This window comes from Pituophis catenifer, unplaced genomic scaffold, assembly GCF_029215685.1.
Source record: "Pituophis catenifer annectens isolate HBS135680 unplaced genomic scaffold, rPitCat1.0.hap2 SCAF_10, whole genome shotgun sequence".
Taxonomy (NCBI): domain Eukaryota; kingdom Metazoa; phylum Chordata; class Lepidosauria; order Squamata; family Colubridae; genus Pituophis; species Pituophis catenifer.
In genome coordinates this window covers 26,613,339-26,632,607 of record NW_027256890.1, presented here as the reverse complement: position 1 = coordinate 26,632,607, position 19,269 = coordinate 26,613,339, and the positions used below count along the sequence as shown (strand labels likewise).

Sequence of the window (19,269 nt, the reverse complement as noted above, 5' to 3'; positions counted from 1 at the left end):
ACTGGAGGTTTTCAAGAAGAGACTGGACTGCCATTTGTCAGAACGGGTGTAGGGCAGTGATGGCAAACCTTTTCAGCACCAAGTGCTGGAAAGGGAGCGTGTGTGCACACGCAACAGGGAAGAGGAGCTGCCCAGGGGGCATGCGCGCACCAGGAAATGAACTTCCAGTTTCTGGCGCATGCATGCGCACTGGCCAGGTAGTCTTCCGGTTACTGGCATGCATGCTCACACGACAATCAGCTGGCCGCCGTGCATGCCTACGCCGGAAAACGGGAGACCAGCTCTTCTAGTTTCCAGCACTGTTGCATGCACGAAAGCCAGCTGATCGTCATGCGCGCATATGCACCAAAAACCCAGAAGAGGAATGGACAACGCCACCCATGCCAGGCGACATGGCTCCACGTGCCACTTCGGGCACATGTGCCATAGGTTCCTCATCACGGGTGTAGAGTCTCCTGCTTGGGTGTGAGGTTGGACTAGATGACCTAAAAGATCCCTTCCAACTCATCTGTTAATCTGTATAGCTCCACCTCCAACTGGTGTCCTCCAGAACATCTGCCGGTTGGCTGGAGAGGATCGAAGTTTTGTCCACCGCACCTCGAAAAGATGTTTCTAGCAATGACGGTCACGAATTTTGCTTTCCTTTTCAGGACATTCAACGACGAATCACCGCTAGGCATCCGGAGGATCCTCTCTCAGTCCACCGACTCCCTGAACATGCGCAACCGCACCTTGTCCGTAGAGTCCCTGATTGATGAAGGTGAGAAAAGGAGGGTTCAAGATACACAAATTCAGATTGTGTTCATTTGCCATGCACTTCAAGGGCATTCACGGGAATAGTTCGGAAAATGCCGGAGGTGTCAATCTGGATTCTTTTTTTTTTTTTTTCTTTTCTTCATGCTAGAGCAGGGTTCTGCAGCCTTAAAAACTCAAAAGAGCCATTTGGACCCGTTTCCCACAGAAAAGAAAACACCAGGAGCCACAAAACCTGGGTGGGCGTGGCCAACTCGACGTCACTCACTTCTACCAGTCACATGACATACACCCCTAGCCACGCCTACCCAGCCAGTCATTAGGACAGAGAACCGGTTGTTAAAAACACTGGGAACCACAAAACTCTTTTGACATCTCTCTCTCTCTCTCCCTTCCTTCCCACCTCTCTCTCTGTATCTCTCTGTCTCTGCGCCGGCCACTTCTCCATCCCCTGCCGTCGTCCTTAACTTCTCAGGCCAGGCGAGGAGTGACTGGGAGGGGAGGGCGAGGAGGGGGGGTGGCAGCCAGTGGTGGGATCACCCGACGGAGCCACAGCAGAGGGCCCAAAGAGCCACATGCGGCTCGGGAGCTGTAGGTTGCTGACACCTGCGCTAGAGGAAAACAGGTGAAATCCTAAAATTGGAAAGGTCAGTTGAGGCCATCTATCTGGTCCACCATCTATCTGATCAATGCAGGAAGCCCAATGAAAGCATCCCAAACAGAAGGATGCCCTGCCTTTGCCTGAATTGCCAGAATCTTTCTGGTCCCTTTTTGGTAGGGGGGAGGAACCTTCCAAAGATACGATGGGAATCTGCCTTTTATTTATTTGTGCGTTTATAAGCCTCTTCTGAGGTTGCTTTAAGCAGTGTCCAAAAGCTGCAATTGTTGCCATCAGAATGGGCCTACAGTAGCAGAAATGCAGCATTACAAAAAATAGAATAGCAATTACAATTAAGAGAATATTCCTAGTGTTACAGCATTCAAGGCCCAAAGGCTTTTTCCAGATCTCCAAAATTTTAAAAGCTTCCAGAAGGCTCCAGGAAAGTAGGAACTTCTCTTTGGGGGCGAACTTTTCCAGCTCAGGTTCAGCGAATTCTCCTTGTTCCTCAAACAGTCACTCCATTCATTCATTCATTCATTCATTCATTCATTCATTCATTCATTCATTCATTCATTGCTTATCCCATTTTTATTACTTTATAAGTAACTCAAAATGGTAGACATACCATCTTCTCCTCTTCCCTCCTCCCATTTTCTCTTCCCTCTTCTTCCCTCCTCCCATTTTCCCCACATGAGGTGAGTTGGGCTGAGAGAGAGTAACTGGGCTAAGGCAGGACTAGAACTCACTATCTCCTGGTAATTGGCCCAAAGTCACCCATCTGGTTTTCATACTTAAGGCAGAACTAGAACTCATAGTCTCCTGGTGATTGGCCCAAAGTCACCCAGTCTGAGAAGAGCTGCCAGAAGGCAAGAGCAGCTCAAGCAAAGAGGACAACTCGGGAGTAGGGCCAAGAGATGATTGGCCCCTCCCATAAGGCTTAAAATTTAAAAAATGGTAGCTGCTTCTTCTTCTTCGTCTACGCCTTGCATTTATTTTTGTATCTGTGACTTCTGAACGTTTGCCAAGAAAGGCCTTTGGCAGTTTGCCTAATTGGACCAAGGTTTGAGATAGGACTGAGGAATTTGTGTTGGGAGGAATTTGCTTTAATTTAGTTGAACGACGCTGGGAATGAAGTAATTCTCAGCTGTTCGAATAAAGTTTTTTTTTTTTTTTTCACGGACTGATTTTCCTACTACTTACTCGGGCCTGGGTCACAACACCTCAAACACCGCTTGCGTTTCCTCAAAGCTAATTTTTATTCCCAGATGTGCCAATATGACATCTCTAAATAAAAATTAGCTTTGAGGAACCCTGACATCAACTCTGTGGACAGGTACATCAAATTCACACGGGAGGATGTTAAGGAAAAGAGTCTAACCTTCCTGGACTGCGCAGTACACATTAAGGAAGACAGAAGCCTTAATGTCGATTAAAGCCTTGGTACAGTGGTCTAAAGCACCCTGTTATTAAGACCAGCTGCCTGCAATTACTGCAGGTTCGAATCTCGCCAAGGCTCAAGGTTGACTCAGCCTTCCATCCTTTCTAAGGTAGGTAAATTGAGGACCCAGTTGTGGGGGCAATAAACTGACTTTGTATAAATATACAAAAGGATGAAGGCTATTGCTGAGCACGTTGTAAGCCGCCCTGAGTCTCCGGAGAAGGGCAGCATATAAATCAAATTAAAAAAAAAAAATCAGAAAGTCCAGTTGCCTCTTTGGGGAGGGGCTGGAGAAAAGTTAACCTTTGGAACAGCCATGACTTGTATGACTGAGAATCTCCATAGCTGGTGTGGCAAGCTCATAATTCCATCAACTTTCTATGCATCCATATCACACCTTTGCTTCTTTATTCAGTTTTTCCAACCCTGGGATTATTCCTATAACTGCGTTTCTTTGACAAAGAACTCCACAATGGCCTCTCTTTTAATTTCCTCCTGCTGCTTTCAAGCCATTCATCTAATCCGATGGTTTGGAACTTTTCTTTTCTGTCTTCGAGGGAATTTGGAAAGCCTGTTCAGGTTTGTATCTATGATGAATAGATACTAATGCAGAGCAATATTGCAGCAAAAAGGATTTGGCAGGTTTCCTAGGGAAGGGCTGTGGGGAAAAAATAGAAGGTGGCAGAGGTGGTATCTATAGAAACGTAGCACGTTGAAAATCTCGTTTGCTTATTTCATTTTTAATTTCAGTAGCTTAGGATCCTAGATTTAGAAGGGCCCTTTGCTCAGAACATCCCTAAGCGAAGGTTGCCCAACCTTTGCTGGGTCCTCTCTCTGTCTAAGCCATCACTGCCCAACTGCTCTTACATTCCCAATACAGGTAGTCCTCGACTTACGACCACAATGGAGCCCCAAATGCCTGTTGTTAAGTGAGACAGTTGTTAAGTGTGCTTTGCCCCATTTTACGCCTTCGATGCCTCCCCCTTGCCTAAATCAGCCTCATTCTCCCCTCCAGTGCCCACTAGCACATACAGGTAGCCCTCGACTTAACGACCACAACGGAGCCCCAATTTTTTTGTTGTTAAGTGAGACACTTGTTAAGAGAGTTAGTTTTGCCCCATTTTACGCCTTTTCTTACCACCTTGGTTTAAGTGAATCACTGTGGTTGATAAGTGAGCAACCCGGTTGTTAAGTGAATCTGCCTTCCCCCTTGACTTTGCTTGTCAGAAGGTCGCAAAACGGATCACGTGACATTGGGAGCACGGCAACGGTCATAAATATGAACCAGTTGCCAAGCATCTGAATTTTGATGACACGATTAAGGAGAGGCACATTTTTCAGTGCCATTGTAACTTTGAACGGTCACTAAATGAGCTGTTGTAAGTCGAGGACTACTTGTACCTGTACGTAGCAAATGCTGCCATGATTCACCATATGGTCTTTTCTCACATCCACTCATTCCTGGTTCCCACAATCCCTCCTTGCAAGATTCAGCCTCCAAGGCCATCAATCATCTCTGTTTTGCTCAGCCTGCCTTCCAATCTCGACAAGATTCTTAGCATGGATCATAGGTGATCACGCTAATCAATAATCTACAGGCCACCCTACCATCGACTGAAGGATCAACCCGATCTCAATGATCTTCTGCAGACTTTCAGCCCCCTCCCTGCCAATCGCTCTGCACCTCCTCCAGAAATGCAGAAATAGAATATTTCCTCGTTGACGTAACTGAGGCAGACACACGGCTGTCTCCGATTCTTGGTTGTTTTCTTTCATCCGCTGAGTTGGCTATTCATGCAGCTTAGGATCAGAGACCTCCGGGACGAGGAGGGAAAAAATGGCAGAGCCAGAGTATCCTTGTGGCTTTTCCTTGAAATCTGGAGTGTCTTGGACCCAAAACCAAGTACCCAGACAGCCAGGGGCATCTGATGGAGGAGGGGAGGGGTTAGAAAAGTTGACATTGTTGGGAAGCTCCCAGCCTGCAGGGAGGAGGGATCAAGCGGGGAACTAGTCTGAAGCCACTGCGCAACTACAAAACGACTGGGATCAACTCCCACCTAAGTTCCATGGAGCCTTTTTGTTCTCAAGAGAAGGCTGCCACTAGGGAGATTCCTGTATTATAGGCAGAAAATAATAAAGTAGTGAGCTCAAACTCCACACAGGTGTGTTGTTGTTAGTTGCGAAGTCGTGTCTGACCCATTGCGACCCCATGGACAACATTCCTCCAAGACTTCCTGTCCTCTACCATCCTCAGGAGTCCATTTAAGCTCACGCCGACTGCTTCAGTGATTTCCATCCAGCCACCTCGGTCTCTGCCGTCCCCTTCTTCTTCTTTTGCCCTCCATCGTTCCCAGCATTCGGCTCTTCTCCAGGGAGTCCTTCCTTCCTTCTCATTAGGTGGCCAAAGGATTTGAGTTTCCTCTTCAGGATCTGGCCTTCTAGAGAGCAGTCAGGGTCGATCTCCTCTAGGACTGACCGGTTGGATGGCCTTGCAGTCCAAGGGGCTCGCAGGAGTCTTCTCCAGCACCAGAGTTCAAAGGCCTCCATTCTTTGGCCTTCTCAGCCTTCCTTGTGGTCCAACTTTCACAGCCATCCATTGCAACTTGGAAAACCAGAGCCTTGACTATACGCACTTTTGTTGGCCGGGTGATGTCTCTGCTTTTGTGCGCAGGTGTGTACATCTGACAAAATGGTGGTTGCACCGGGGTGAAATCCAACAGGTTCTGACAGGTTCTGAAGAACCGATAGCGGAAATTTTAAGTAGTTCGGAGAACTGGCAAATACCACCTCTGGCTGGCCCCAGAGTGGGGTGGGAATGGAGATTTTGCAGTATCCTTCTGCCACGCCCACCAAGCCATGCCCACCAAGCCACACCACGCTCACCAAGCCACGCCCACAGAACCAGTCGTAAAAAAATTTGGATTTCACCACTGGGTTGCATCCATCCAATTGTAGCCCCATTTTTTTTTCTTTTTTGCGTTGGCTTTGCTGTGTATTGCAAGCTGGATAAGTTTCAAGCACCGCAACATTTTGATTTTGGATTTTACCTATGAGCTAGGTTTGTTGTTATAGAAATGGCTAGTTTATGCTACTTTGTAAGAGTAAAAAGTTGAGGTTTGATGCTATTTTGTTAGTCTTTTGCACCAAAGGGAATTGGAAGTCAACGCCTTTTCTTTCTTTTTCCCTTCTTTTCTGCACTTTTCTTTTCCCTTTTCCCTCCCCTATCTTTCCTACTATTTTCTTTTGTATTTCATACTATAAATTAATAAAAAATAAAAGTGAAACGTAAGTTTCAAGCATCCCCTGGCTATTAAGGACTGGCAGGATTCTCTTCTGATTTTGCTTTCTCTTCGATGCCTCCCCCTTGCATAAACCAACCTCATTCTTCCTCCAGTGCCCATACAGATAGCCCTCGACTTACGACCACAGCGGAGCCCAAAATTTCTGTTTCTAAGTGAGACATTTATTAAGTGAGTTTAGCCCCATTTTTTAACCTTTCCTGCCACCATTGTTAAGCGAATCACCAACATTGATAAGTTCGTAACACGGTTGTTAAGTGAATCTGGCTTCCCCATTGACGTTGTTTATCAGAAGGTCGCAAAAGGGGATCACGTGACGTTAGGACCCAGCAACGGTCGTAAGTATGAGTCAGGTTGCCAAGCAGCTGAATTTTGATCGCAAAATCCTGGGGATGCTGCAAAGGTCAGTAGGTGTGAAAAGCGGTTCCTAGCTCCCTTTTTTTCAGTGCCGTTGTAACTTTGAACAGTCCCTAAGCAAATTGTTGTAAGTGGAGGACTACCTGTACACATCTTTGCCCGTTCTTCCCCCAGGAGCTGAAGTCCTTTACAGCCAGTTGATGAGCGACTTCGAGATGGACGAGAAGGATTTTGAGGCGGATTCCTGGAGTCTGGCCGTGGACAACAGCTTCCTGCAGCAGCACAAGAAGGAAGTCATGAAGCGGCAAGACGTCATCTATGGTGAGCTCCCCCCCTTGACACCCCCCCTTTCCCCGACGACGGAGGCCAAACCCCCATTTTCCTGGGAAGCTACAAGAGGAAGAAACTCCAGACGGTTTTTAAGCCATCAAGACCACAAACGGATTTTCTTTCAGTGCATTCATTACATTTCTGCAGCATGCTCTCCACCAGCGTCAACCTTGGGAAAATGAGCGCAACGCAGGGGTGAAATGCTCCCGGTTCAGACCGGATCGCCTGATCCGGTAGCAATGGCAGCGGATGGTTCAGAGAACCGGTAGCAAAAATCCCTGCCCCCCCCCCATGCCCAGCTGAGCCGCACGATCATCAGAGGCTTTTTTTTTTTTAACTTTTAAAAGCATTTTTTCTACAACTTCTTCCGCTGAAAAAATGCTTTTAAAAGTAAAAAAAAAAAGCCTCTGATGATGATCGCGCGGCTCAGCTGGGCATGGGGGGGGGGGGCAGGGATTTTTGCTACCGGGCAGTCGTCCGTGGGGGGCATTGCATTATAGGTGTGGGCACGCACGGGCGTGCTATTGTGCGCACACACGCGTTTTGGGCACCCGAGGAAAAAAATGGTTAGCCATCACTGGGATAGGGCTTTCCTGCCTGAGCAGGGGGTTGGACTAGAAGACCTCCAAGGCCCCTTCCAACTCCGTTATTCTGTTTTCAGGACACTCTTGTTGTTATTCAGCGATGAGATTCTATCCTCTCCTTTTTTTTTCCCCCCCCCTCGGTGCCTCTCGGCCTCCATCCCAGCCCCCGTTCGTTCCCCAGCCTACTTTCTTCTTCCCGTCTCTCCCCGCAGAGCTGATCCAGACGGAGCTGCATCACGTCCGGACTTTGAAGATCATGACCAACCTCTTCCGCAAGGGGATGCTGGAAGACCTGCAGATGGACGCCTCGGTGGTGCAGAGCATGTTCCCCTGCGTGGATGAGCTCAGCGAGATCCATGACGGCTTCCTGGTCCACCTTTTGGAACGCCGGAAGGAATCTCTGGCTGACGGCAGCCGCAAGAATTTTGTGATCAGCCGCCTGGGAGACATCCTGATCCAGCAGGTACCGGAAGGAGCATCATTCTTGGGAAAAAGTTCTCCCCGCCTGCTCAGCTCTTGCCTCTTTCCGTTTCTTCATTTCTTACTACCGTACTTTTCGGAGTATAAGACACACTTCTCCCCCCCCCCCCAAAAGAGGGTTGGAAATGTTGGTGCGTCTTATACAGCGAATACAGCCAGTTTTGGCTTCCCGAAACCCTGCCCCAGGGGTCCCGTTTTCGCCAAAAACAGGCCCATTTTTTCTCAAAAACGAAGCCTGCAGAGAGTTAGGGAGGCCTGCAGAGTGCTCCTGGGGGCCAGGGAGGGCAAAAACGCGACACATGGGGGATTTGGGGCCCGTTTTTTGCAAAAATGGGGGCGTTTTGCCCTCCCCAGGCTCCAGGAGCACTCTGCAGGCCTCCCAAACCTTGTACTATCAAAGCAGAGCCTTGGTAGTACAGTGGTTTAATGCACCCTGTTATTAACACAGCTGCCTGCAATTACTGCAGGTTCGAATCTCGCCAGGCTCAAGGTTGACTCAGCCTTCCATCCTTTCTAAGGTAGGTAAATTGAGGACCCAATTTGTGGGGGCAATAAGCTGACTTTGTATAAATATACAAAAGTAGGAAGGCTATTGCTTAATGCATTGTAAGCCGCCCTGGGTCTCCGGAGAAGGGCGGCATATAAATCAAATTTAAATATATATATATATATCTATAAAAAACCCTCTACAGGCCCTGTTTTTGCGAACAACGGGCCCATTTTTAGTCTCCCAAACCCCCCATTTATCACAATTTTGCCCTCCCCGGCCCCCAGGAGCACTCTGCAGGCCTCCCAAACCCTCTGCGCATCCCATTGTTGCAAAAAATGGGCCCATTTTTTGCAAAAACGGGATGCGCAGAAGGTTTGGGAGGCCTGCAGAGTGCTCCTGGGGGCCGGGGGAGGGCAAAAACTTTTTTTTTTTCTTGTTTTCCTCTTCGAAATCTTGGTGCGTCTTATACTCTGGTGCGTCTTATAGTCCGAAAAATACGGTATTTATTTATATCCTGCCTGTGTTATTATTTTATAAACAAGGCGGCAAACGTATCTAATAGAGGTAGTCCTTGACTTACGACAGTTTGTTTAGTGACTGACGGCTATTTCTCACACTTACCAACGCTGCAGGATCCACATCGTCACGTGATCAAAATTCAGATGTTTGGCAATTGACTGGCATTTATGATGGTTGCAGTATCCTGGGATCATGTGATTCCCTTTTGCAGCCTTCTGACAAGCAAAATCAACGGGGAAGTCAGATTCCCTTCACAGTTGTGTTACAATTGAACAAGGGCAGCCGTTCCCTTAACCACTGTGGCAAGAAAGGTCGTAAAACGGGGCAAAACTCAAATCAATGTCTCAACGTAGCAACAGAAAGTTTGGGAATAATTGTGTCCGTAAGTCAAGGACTACCTGTACTCCTTCCTCCTTTTATTTTCCCTAAAACAACAATCCTGTGAAATGAGTTGGGCGGAGAGATGGTGACCGGCTCCAGGTCACCCAGCCAGCTTTCACGTGTAAAGCAGAACTAGAACTCACGGTCTCCTGGTAATTGGCCCCAAATCACCCAGGCAGCTTTCATGTCTAAGACAGAACTAGAACTCACGGTCTCCTGGTAATTGTCCCCAAATCACCCAGCCAGCTTTCGTGCCTAAGGCAGAACTAGAACTCACCATCTCCTGGTAATTGGCCCCAAATCACCCAGCCAGCTTTCATGCCTAAGGCAGAACTAGAACTCACGGTCTCCTGGTAATTATCCCCAAATCACCCAGCCAGCTTTCGTGCCTAAGGCAGAACTAGAACTCACTGTCTCCTGGTAATTGGCCTCAAATCACCCAGGCAGCTTTCATGTCTAAGACAGAACTAGAACTCACCATCTCCTGGTAATTGGCCTCAAATCACCCAGGCAGCTTTCATGCCTAAGGCAGAACTAGAACTCACCGTCTCCTGGTAATTGGCCTCAAATCACCCAGGCAGCTTTCATGCCTAAGGCAGAACTAGAACTCACCGTCTCCTGGTAATTATCCCCAAATCACCCAGGCAGCTTTCGTGCCTAAGGCAGAACTAGAACTCACTGTCTCCTGGTAATTGGCCTCAAATCACCCAGGCAGCTTTCATGTCTAAGACAGAACTAGAACTCACCGTCTCCTGGTAATTGGCCTCAAATCACCCAGGCAGCTTTCATGCCTAAGGCAGAACTAGAACTCACTGTCTCCTGGTAATTATCCCCAAATCACCCAGGCAGCTTTCATGCCTAAGGCAGAACTAGAACTCACTGTCTCCTGGTAATTGGCTCCAAATCACCCAGGCAGCTTTCATGCCTAAGACAGAACTAGAACTCACTGTCTCCTGGTAATTGGCCTCAAATCACCCAGGCAGCTTTCATGCCTAAGGCAGAACTAGAACTCACCGTCTCCTGGTAATTGGCCTCAAATCACCCAGGCAGCTTTCATGTCTAAGACAGAACTAGAACTCACCATCTCCTGGTTTCTAGTTTGTTGCCTTTACCACTAGACCAAGCAATCCTGCCTTCCAGTTTTCAGGCCCCGCTGCCGAGCAGATGAAGAAGGCCTACTCAGAGTTCTGCAGCCACCACACCAAAGCCGTCAAGCTTTACAAAGAGCTCTTCACTCGGGACAAGCGGTTCCAGCAATTCATCCGGGTAAGATCTTTCCCCATTTCTCACTCCTTTCCTTCTCCCCAGCCTTCAGAGGTCTCAAACCAGAGGAACCCTCGCGCATCCTCTCCTATCTGGCAGCAGCTTTTTTTTTACCTGCCTGCCAGCCTGCTTGACAAATCACCTTCAAATCTGAAGACGTCTCCGTGGTCATGTGGCCGGCATGACTCAACGGCAAAGGCGCACGGAAAACGCTGTTCCCTTCCCACCAAAGGTGGTCCCTATTTTTCTACTTGCATTTTTTTACGTGCTTTCGAACTGCTAGGTTGGCAGAAGTTGGGACAAGTCACGGGAGCTCACCCCGTTACACGGCACTAGGGATTCGAACCTCTGAACTGTCGACCTTTCGATCGACAAGCTCAGCGTCTTAGCCACTGAACCACCGCGTCCCTATAAAAGTATACTTTACGATCCCCTCCTCTTCATCGGGATCAGCCACGATCTGCGCAGGCTGCTGGCGGGCCACAACAGATGTGTGGATGAGATGTGTATACAGATGTGTGCTGCATATCTTGTGGAGGTGTTCCGGATAATCATCCTTCTGCTTCAATGTTTCCAGAAATTGTCACGCTCATCGGTGCTTCGGCGGCATGGGATGCAAGAATGCATTCTCCTCGTCACTCAGCGCATCACCAAATACCCGGGGCTCATCGATCGAATCCTGCAAAACTCCAAAGGTACGAGAGAGAGAGAGAGGGAGGGAGGGAGGGAGAGAGAGAGAGAGAGAGAGAGAGAGAGAGAGAGAGAGAGAGAGAGAGAGAGAGAGACCTTTTAGTGTCATGTTATTTTTTTTTAAAAACAAAATTCATCAACAGTTAATAGCTAAGACATCAATTTTTGCAAATTTGTAGTACGGGCTGTTTTCATCGCCTAAGAAATGTATTTCTAGTACTTAAAGCAGGGGTGAAATCCAGCAGGTTCTGACAGGTTCTGGAGAACCGGTAGCGGAAATTTTGAGTAGTTTGGAGAACTGGCAAATACCACCTCTGGCTAGCCCCAGAGTGGGGAGGGAATGGGGATTTTGCAGTATCCTTTCCCCTGGAGTGGGGAGGGAATGGAAATTTTGAAGTATCCTTCCCCCAGGAGTAGGGAGGGAATGGGGATTTTACAGTATCCTTCCCGCTGGAGTAGGGAGGGAATGGGGATTTTGCAGTATCTTTCCCCTGAAGTGAGGGTGGGAATGGAGAATTTGCAGAATCCTTCCCCTGCCACGCCCACCAGGCCACGCCCACAGAACTGATAGTAAAAAAATTTAGATTTCACCACTGACTTAAAGGATGGAATATTTACAGTACGTATGTGTTTGTGTGTGTATATATATATATATAACATACATACAATATGTCACAGAAGTGAGTACACCCCCTCAAATTCTGTAAATATTTAAGTACATCTTTTCATGTGAGAGCACTGAAGAAATGACACTCGGCTACAAGGTAAAGTAGTGAGTATACATTATCACTTAGGGGGTGTAGTACTCCCTTTTGTTGCCAGCAGTTTAGACACGAATGGCTGTGTGTTGTGTTATTTTGAGGGGACAGCACATTTACACTGTTACACAAGCTGTATACTCACACTACTTTACATTGTAGGCAAGTGTCATTTCTTCAGTGTTGTCGCATGAAAAGATATACTTAAATATTTACAAAACGTGAGGGGGTGTACTCACTTCTGTGACAGACTGTTTACGTGTGTGTGCGTGTAGTATATTGTGCGTATGTATGTGTGTGTGTGTGTGTGTGTGTGTGTGTGTGTGTATACAGGTTAAGTTAAACACTACACTAATCTTCAAATCCCTCTGTTAATCCCTCTGATATTGTACTTGGCACAAAGAAAGTCCACAAACTGTTTCCAGCCTCTTATAAAGCTGTCTAGTCCATTATCTCTGATCAAAGCAGTTCATTTCGCCAAAATCCATTCTTCAACTGTCGGCATCCCTTTTTCTTTCCGGTGTTTGGCAAGTCCAATCCTCGCAGCCGTCACCGTGTGAAGGAATACCACCGCTCCCCCCCCCCAAAAAAATGGTTTTCAATTAGCTTGTCCATCTCTCATAGCTAAAAAAAAAAAAAAGCTTCGGATTTCATTCGTATTTCTATCTGAAACATTTTCTGCACTGTCTTCGTTACGTTTCCCCAGTATGTTTTCACGTATTTGCAAGACCACCACATAGAATAGACCAGTGATGGCTAACCTTTTTGCCATCGCGGGCCAAAAGCGGAGGGAGTGGGGCGGGGGTCGCGCATGTGCATGCCCATACCCATAATTCTGCCCCTCTGCACATGCACGCGTGACCCACCCACCCCGCGCTCCCCCTGCTTTTGGCACACAATGGCACGGTGGGCCCACTAGGCTCATTTTTTGCCCTCCCCAGGCTCCAGAGGCTTTCTAGGAGCCTGGGAAGGGCGAAAATGGCCTTCCCCGTTCCCCCCAGGGCCCTCCAGAGGCTGGAAACAGCCCATTTGCCAACTTCCAGTGGGACCGGAAGTCAGGAAAACGGGCCATTTCCAGCCTCCGGAGGGCCTCCAGAGGGGTGGGGAAGGCCGTTTTCGCCCTCCCCAGGCTCCTAGAAAGCCTCTAGAGCCTGGGGAGGGCAAAAAAACAGGCCTCCCCCCTCCTTGGAGGCCCTCCAGAGGCCGGAAACAACCTGTTTTCCAACTTCCAGTGGGCCCAAAAGGCCTGAAAATCAGTTGCATGCGCGCACTGAAGCTGAGGTAGGGCAACGCTCGCGTGCCCACCGATATGACTCCGCATGCCACCTGTGGCACGCGTGCCATAGGTTCACCATCATGTGGATAGACTTAGGCTAACTTTATTGTCACTTTGGATGTACGCTAATCGGCAGACATTAAAATGCTATTTCGTTGCATAACAGCTCTCAAAGGATCTCCCCCTCCAGCACGCACTACGCAAGCATGACAAAATAAAATTGAACGAATTAATGAACAAATGCAAAAATTATGCATATGCCCACATGTATTATATGACACAGAGAAACAACACGGTTTAGTTTGGGTGTAAACACGTACATGGCGAGAGAAACGAATCTTGCACGTTTACCAGACGGAGGGCATCGGGAACAAAGCTGTTACGGAATCTGGAATTTCTGCTAGAAATATTTCGGGGGGAGCAACAGACACGGACCCTAAAGTGGGTGTGTGGAGTAAAATAAACCTGGATTTTAGGAATCTCCCAGCCTTATTTCTAATGAGTTTACTAAGGGGGGGTGGGGGGTGGAATCTCTTGCTTTGAAAGCCGTGCGTCTGTATGTCCTTCTGGGCTGAGCAGTTGCCTCTGAATCAGGGGTGAAATGCTCCCGGTTCGGACCAGATCGCCAGATCCGGTAGCGATGGTGGCAGGTGGTTCGGAGAACTGGTAGCAAAACTCCCTGCCCGCCCCCCCCCCCCCCATGCCCAGCTGAGCCGCACGATCATCAGAGGCTTTTTTTTTTTTTACTTTTAAAAGCATTTCTTCTACAACCTCTTCCGACGAAAAAATGCTTTTAAAAGTTAAAAAAAAAAAGCCTCTGACGATCACACGGCTCAGCTGGGATCGTCAGAGGCTTTTCAAAGCATTTTTTTCTGCAACCTCTTGGCTGAAGAGGTGGTAAAAAAAAATGCTTTGAAAAGCCTCTGACGATCCCAGCTGAGTTGCCTGATCGGCAGAGGCTTTTCAAAGCATTAGAAAAAATGCTTTGAAAAGTTTTTTTTTTTTAAAAAAAAGTTGACCACGCCCATCCAGTCACAATACCCCCACCACCTCCAAGCCACGCCCCCAGAACTGGTAGTAACAAATTTTACATTTCACCCCTGCTCCAAATTGCCTGCAAATTTGGTTTTTGCTCCTCTCCCTTCCGTTCTTTTCCCAGACTCTCAGTGAATCCGCTAATGTTCTCTTTCCCCCCCCCCCTCGTCCATCCCCCGTCTCCCAGGGAACGAAGTGGATCAGAAAGATCTGAGCACAGCCCTCTCTCTGGTCAAAGACCTGATCTCCACCGTCGACCAGGAAGTGCACAATCAGGAGAAAAATGCACGGATGCAGGAAATCTACACCCGTTTGGACGGGAGGACCAAGGCCCACCTGCCCCGGGAGAGGGGGCCCTTCAGCAAGGAGGAGATGCTGCGGCGGAAACTGATCCATGACGGCTGCATGCTCTGGAAGACCCCCGCGGGGCGCTTCAAAGGTACGACGGCGTTCTTTCTTTCTCAAGTGGCAGGAAAGCCCCCCCCACCCACCCACCCACTCATCCCTTCCGTGGTTTAACTTCCGAACGAAGGAGAGCCAGGTTCTGCAAACAGAGCAAGCTAATTAATGCACATAGTCTTCGACTTAACGACCACGATGGAGGCCCAAAATTTCTGTTGTCAAGTGAGACATTTGTTAGGTGAATTTTGCCCCGTTTTTTGCGACCTTCTTTGCCACCGTTGTTAAGTGAATCCCTGCAGTTCTTAAATTAGTCACCCGGTCGTTAAGCGAATCTGGCTTCCCCCATTGAACTTTGCTTGTCAGAAGGTCACAAAAGGGGATCACAGGACCCCAGGACACTATAACCGTCATAAACACGAGTCAGTGGCCAAGCGTCTGAATTTCGATGACACGATTAAGGAGATGCTGCAGAAGTCATAAGTCTGAAAAACGGTCCCTTCTTTTTCAGTGCCATTGTAACATTGTGAATGGTCACTAAATGAACTGTCGTAAATCGAGGGCCACCTGTAAACCAGAGTTTACCCCAACCTTCCCAGCTTTGCAGACCATTGGGGGAGGAAGGAGGGGATGATCCTGCCCATTGAGCGGTGGGCAAGCGTGCACACATACGCAACTCCGTGTGTGCGAGCAGCAGACACGCATGCACACCACTCGTGCAAATGGAGCACGCTTGCGCAAGTGGGGATGCACGCTTCCGCGGCCCAGTTCCCAATGGCTCAAGGCTCGGTAGTGGGCCCCCGACCCAAGGATTGAGGACGCCTGCAGTAAACTGTTCCTCTCCCCGTGGTCCCTTTTCCTCTTTCTCCCGTGCAGATGTCTTGGTGGTTTTGATGACAGACGTTCTCATCTTCCTGCAAGAGAAGGACCAAAAGTATATTTTCCCCACCCTGGTAAGTGCCCTTTTTATTTCTCCATCACCTATTTCTGTGATGAGATACCCGAGGCTCAAAATGGCCCCTTGGCACAGGGCCGTGGCTGTATTTAGGACCCCTTAGAGCAGTGTTTCTCAACCTTGGTAGCTTGAAGATGGGTGGACTTCAACTCCCAGAATCCCCCAGCCAGCAGCGCTGGCTGGGGGATTCTGGGAGTTGAAGTCCACCCATCTTCAAGCTTCCAAGGTTGAGAAACACTGCCTTAGAGGCATTTGGTGCTCTGACCTAGGCTTCCCCAGCAGCACGAAGCCGAGTCCTCGTCCCGATAAACCCCTTTTTATTTAATTTATAGTGACTTCCTCTCCAGCAAAGTCTTTCCTCTCCTATAGTCTTTCAAGATAGTTCACCATTACCGACCTTTATCAGGCTTGGCGAGTAGCCAGGCCGATATCTTTCAGACACCAAGAATACAGGAATGAACTAATTGTCTCCTGCAAACTCCCCTCCCCATTCGCTCCTCTTTTATTCCCTCTGGGAGGGGCCCTTCATCGTCCACCTGTGGCTTTACTCCTGAGTCGACCCTTGTTCTTTAGCTGCTCCTTTCTCCTGGCAGCTCTGCATGTATGCGCATTCTGGGAACAGGCGCCAACTGTTCTTCTACCTCACTGATGTCCAACTCCGAAGGCAGCTGACAACTGTCAGACGGCCCTGGCCTCATCTCTGCCTCCGACTCAGAGCCCTCCCCAGGCTCCAGGACTGGCCCCTGTTCCTCCCCAACCTCCTCACTGTCTGAATCCGCCACCAGATCCGCTGGCGAGCCACAACATTTGGGCCCAGCAATAGATCTTGTCGGATCTGGGATTGTCTGTGCTTGCAAAAGTTACAAATGTTCTTCTACATCGTGATTGATGTGAAGAAGCTAAGGAGGGTCAGACTCAGTTAGTTTTTGGACGGAGGACCACCAGGAAATCACAGGGCTGTTGACCCCAGAGAAGAATGACATTCATACAGTGAATTTTCCTACATAGCATTTCATGATCATAGCTATCTGTCTGTCTACGCGTGGAGAGTCTGAACGTGTTCCTTTCCTTTCAGGACAAGCCAGCAGTCATTTCCATCCAGAACCTGATTGTCCGTGATATTGCCAACCAGGAGAAAGGCATGTTCCTGATCAGCAACACTCCACCCGAGATGTACGAGGTTCACGCTGCATCGCGTGATGACCGGAACACCTGGATGAAGGTCATCCAGCAGAGTGTCAAGCTGTGAGTGTGTCTGTTTGGGGGGGTGGAGAGAATCTTGGCTCGGGCAGGTCGTCTTTGCTCCCAGCCTTCCCTAGGTCCGGCAGCGGGACAGGCAGCCACACCGGCACCTCTTGTAAGGCCAGGAGTCGAAGCCACTTCCAGTGACTGGCGGGCTTTGCTAAAGGACTACTCTGAGCATGCTCTAGTTCGATGTTGGCTTAGGGCCGTGATGACGAACCTATGGCACGCGTGCCCCAGGTGGCACGCGGAGCCATATCAGTGGGCATGCCAGCTCAGCTGATTTTTGGGCCTTCTGGGCCCACCAGAAGTAGGGAAACAGGCTGTTTACTGCCTCCGGAGGACCTCGGGGGTGGGGGGGAAGGCCTGTTTTTCGCTCTCCCCAGGCTCCAGAGCCTTTCTAGGAGCCTGGGGAGGGCGAAAACGGCCTTCCGGTCCTGCCAGAAGTCAGCTAACGGGATGTTTCCGGCCTCCGGAGGCCCTCCAGGGGGGGATGGGGAAGGCCGTTTTCACCCTCCCCAGGCTCCTAGAAAGGCTCTGGAGCCAGGGGAGGGTGAAAAATGGGCCCACCGTGCCATCGCATGCCAAAATTGGGGAGTGACATGCACATGTGCAAGGGAGCAGGGCGCATAGAATTATGGGTGTGGGCACGCGTGCGCATGACACCCCCTCGCGCTCCCCCGCTTTTGGCACGCGATGGCAAAAAGGTTAGCCATCACTGGTTTAGGGTGTGATGTGAACCCAGCCAGTTGCGGCTTACAAAGCATGGTGCACAATGTCAACTCGCAAAGCATCCCTGGCCTGCTCTCGAGTTGCCATAGGCCAGGTGGGGGATGGGAAACCGGCGAAACTGCACAGCAGCCAAAGACAGATGCACATTCCAAGATCCTCCCTGGATGTCTTCTAGTCCAGCTATCGGGTCTCTTCTTTAAAAACTTCCAGCGATGTCTTTCTCACTGTTGGGAAATTTCTCCGTAGTTCTAGTTCCAGTTTGAACTATTATAAGTCGAGGACCACCTGTACCAGAGCTGGAAGGGTCCTTAGAGGTCTTCTAGTCCATCCCCCTGCTCTCCTTGTCTTCAGAATAGTAGAATTGGAAGGGACCTTAGAGATCTTCTAGTCCATCTCCAGCTCAAGCAGGAGACCCTGGACCATTTCAGTCTGAATTGAGCTGGAAGGGACCTTGGAGGTCTTCTAGTCCAGCCCCCTGTTCAAGCAGGAGACCCTTGTACCATTTCAGACAAGTGTCTAGTCTCTTCTTAAAAAAAACACTCGTCCTTTATGTCCCAAATGGTTAACCTGATGTCCTTTCTGCTTGCCTCTCCTCTGCAGCTGTCCTGACCGGGCTGACTTCCCCTTCATTGAGACCGAGAGCGAAGCCTCTCTCAGGAAGCTGAAAGGTAAGGTCATGCCCAGCTTCCCTGAGCAAAGTTTGCCTTTCCCTCCTCCACCTTCCGGCAGCCACCTTCGCTTCCTTCCTTCCTTCCCATAGATAAGATTCAACAGTGCGACCAGGAGATTGGGGCACTTCTCAGGGAGAAAACGGAACTCTTCGCCGACCTCGTGGCTCTTCAGAGCGGCAGGGAAGACAGCCCTTCGCCCTGGGGGAACCCCCGCACTCTCTTCCGCACCGAGTCCTCGGAGTCCCTGCATGGCGAGAAGCTGATCCAGGAAGCCATCAGAGAAGGTACCGTTCTCTCCCCACGCCAGACCGCTGCAAGGGAGAGACCGTTTTTGAAGAAACGGGGCTCTGAATCAGGAGTCGGCAACCTTAAACACTCAAAGAGTCACAAAGGTCCTAACTGGAAGCCCCCATTCAATTCTGGAGCTGACCGGAAGTTCGGTTCCCCCCACCATAGAGTCTCTTCCTAGCGCAGTATCCTTTTTCCTCTGCTGACCGGAAGTCCGGTTCCCCCACCATAGAGTCTCCTCCTAGTGCGGTATCCTTTTTCCTCTACCTGTCCTAACTGAAAGCCCTATCAATTGTGGAACCGACCGGCGATAGGGAGCCGCAGCAGAGGGATGAAAAGAGCCACATGCGGCTCCAGAGCCACAGGTTGCTGACTCCTGCTCTAGATCAAGATGGTTACAGAGACTTACTGATCCCCCACCCCCTCCAACAGAGTTAAAACGTCTTGCAGGAAGAGAGAGCAGGTGTCAGCAGCAGTTCTGGCTAACAGACTTCGCAGAAGTACCCGAAGGAGCTTTCAAAAGAGTTGGAGAAAAAAGGAAGGAAGCAGTTAAGGATGCCCGAATAATTTATTAAGTGCCAAATGCAAACAAAGCTTAGTGGCCTGAATTTCACATTAGAAACTGAAACATTTGAAACTTATTCAAAGAGCACCAGTTCATTCATTCTTCCTTCGGGACCTCCTAAAGTGTATGAATAAGTTTTGGGGAAACCGGTTTTCCCTCTCCT

General features: G+C 49.2%; 1 protein-coding gene across 4 annotated transcripts in view; it reads left to right on the top strand.

The window, feature by feature from the left end:
• The window catches only part of ARHGEF2 (Rho/Rac guanine nucleotide exchange factor 2), a 126,464-nt gene that overhangs the window by 93,417 nt on the left and 13,778 nt on the right, over positions 1-19,269 (top strand). For all 4 annotated transcript variants that reach the window (XM_070950458.1, XM_070950459.1, XM_070950457.1 and 1 more), the window contains exons 6-15: positions 651-760; positions 6,623-6,769; positions 7,575-7,825; positions 10,373-10,498; positions 11,073-11,190; positions 14,442-14,693; positions 15,530-15,606; positions 16,684-16,853; positions 18,183-18,250; positions 18,343-18,537. In XM_070950458.1, the coding sequence (XP_070806559.1) occupies positions 651-760; positions 6,623-6,769; positions 7,575-7,825; positions 10,373-10,498; positions 11,073-11,190; positions 14,442-14,693; positions 15,530-15,606; positions 16,684-16,853; positions 18,183-18,250; positions 18,343-18,537 (1,514 nt within the window). The remainder of the gene's footprint in view (positions 1-650; positions 761-6,622; positions 6,770-7,574; positions 7,826-10,372; positions 10,499-11,072; positions 11,191-14,441; positions 14,694-15,529; positions 15,607-16,683; positions 16,854-18,182; positions 18,251-18,342; positions 18,538-19,269) is intronic.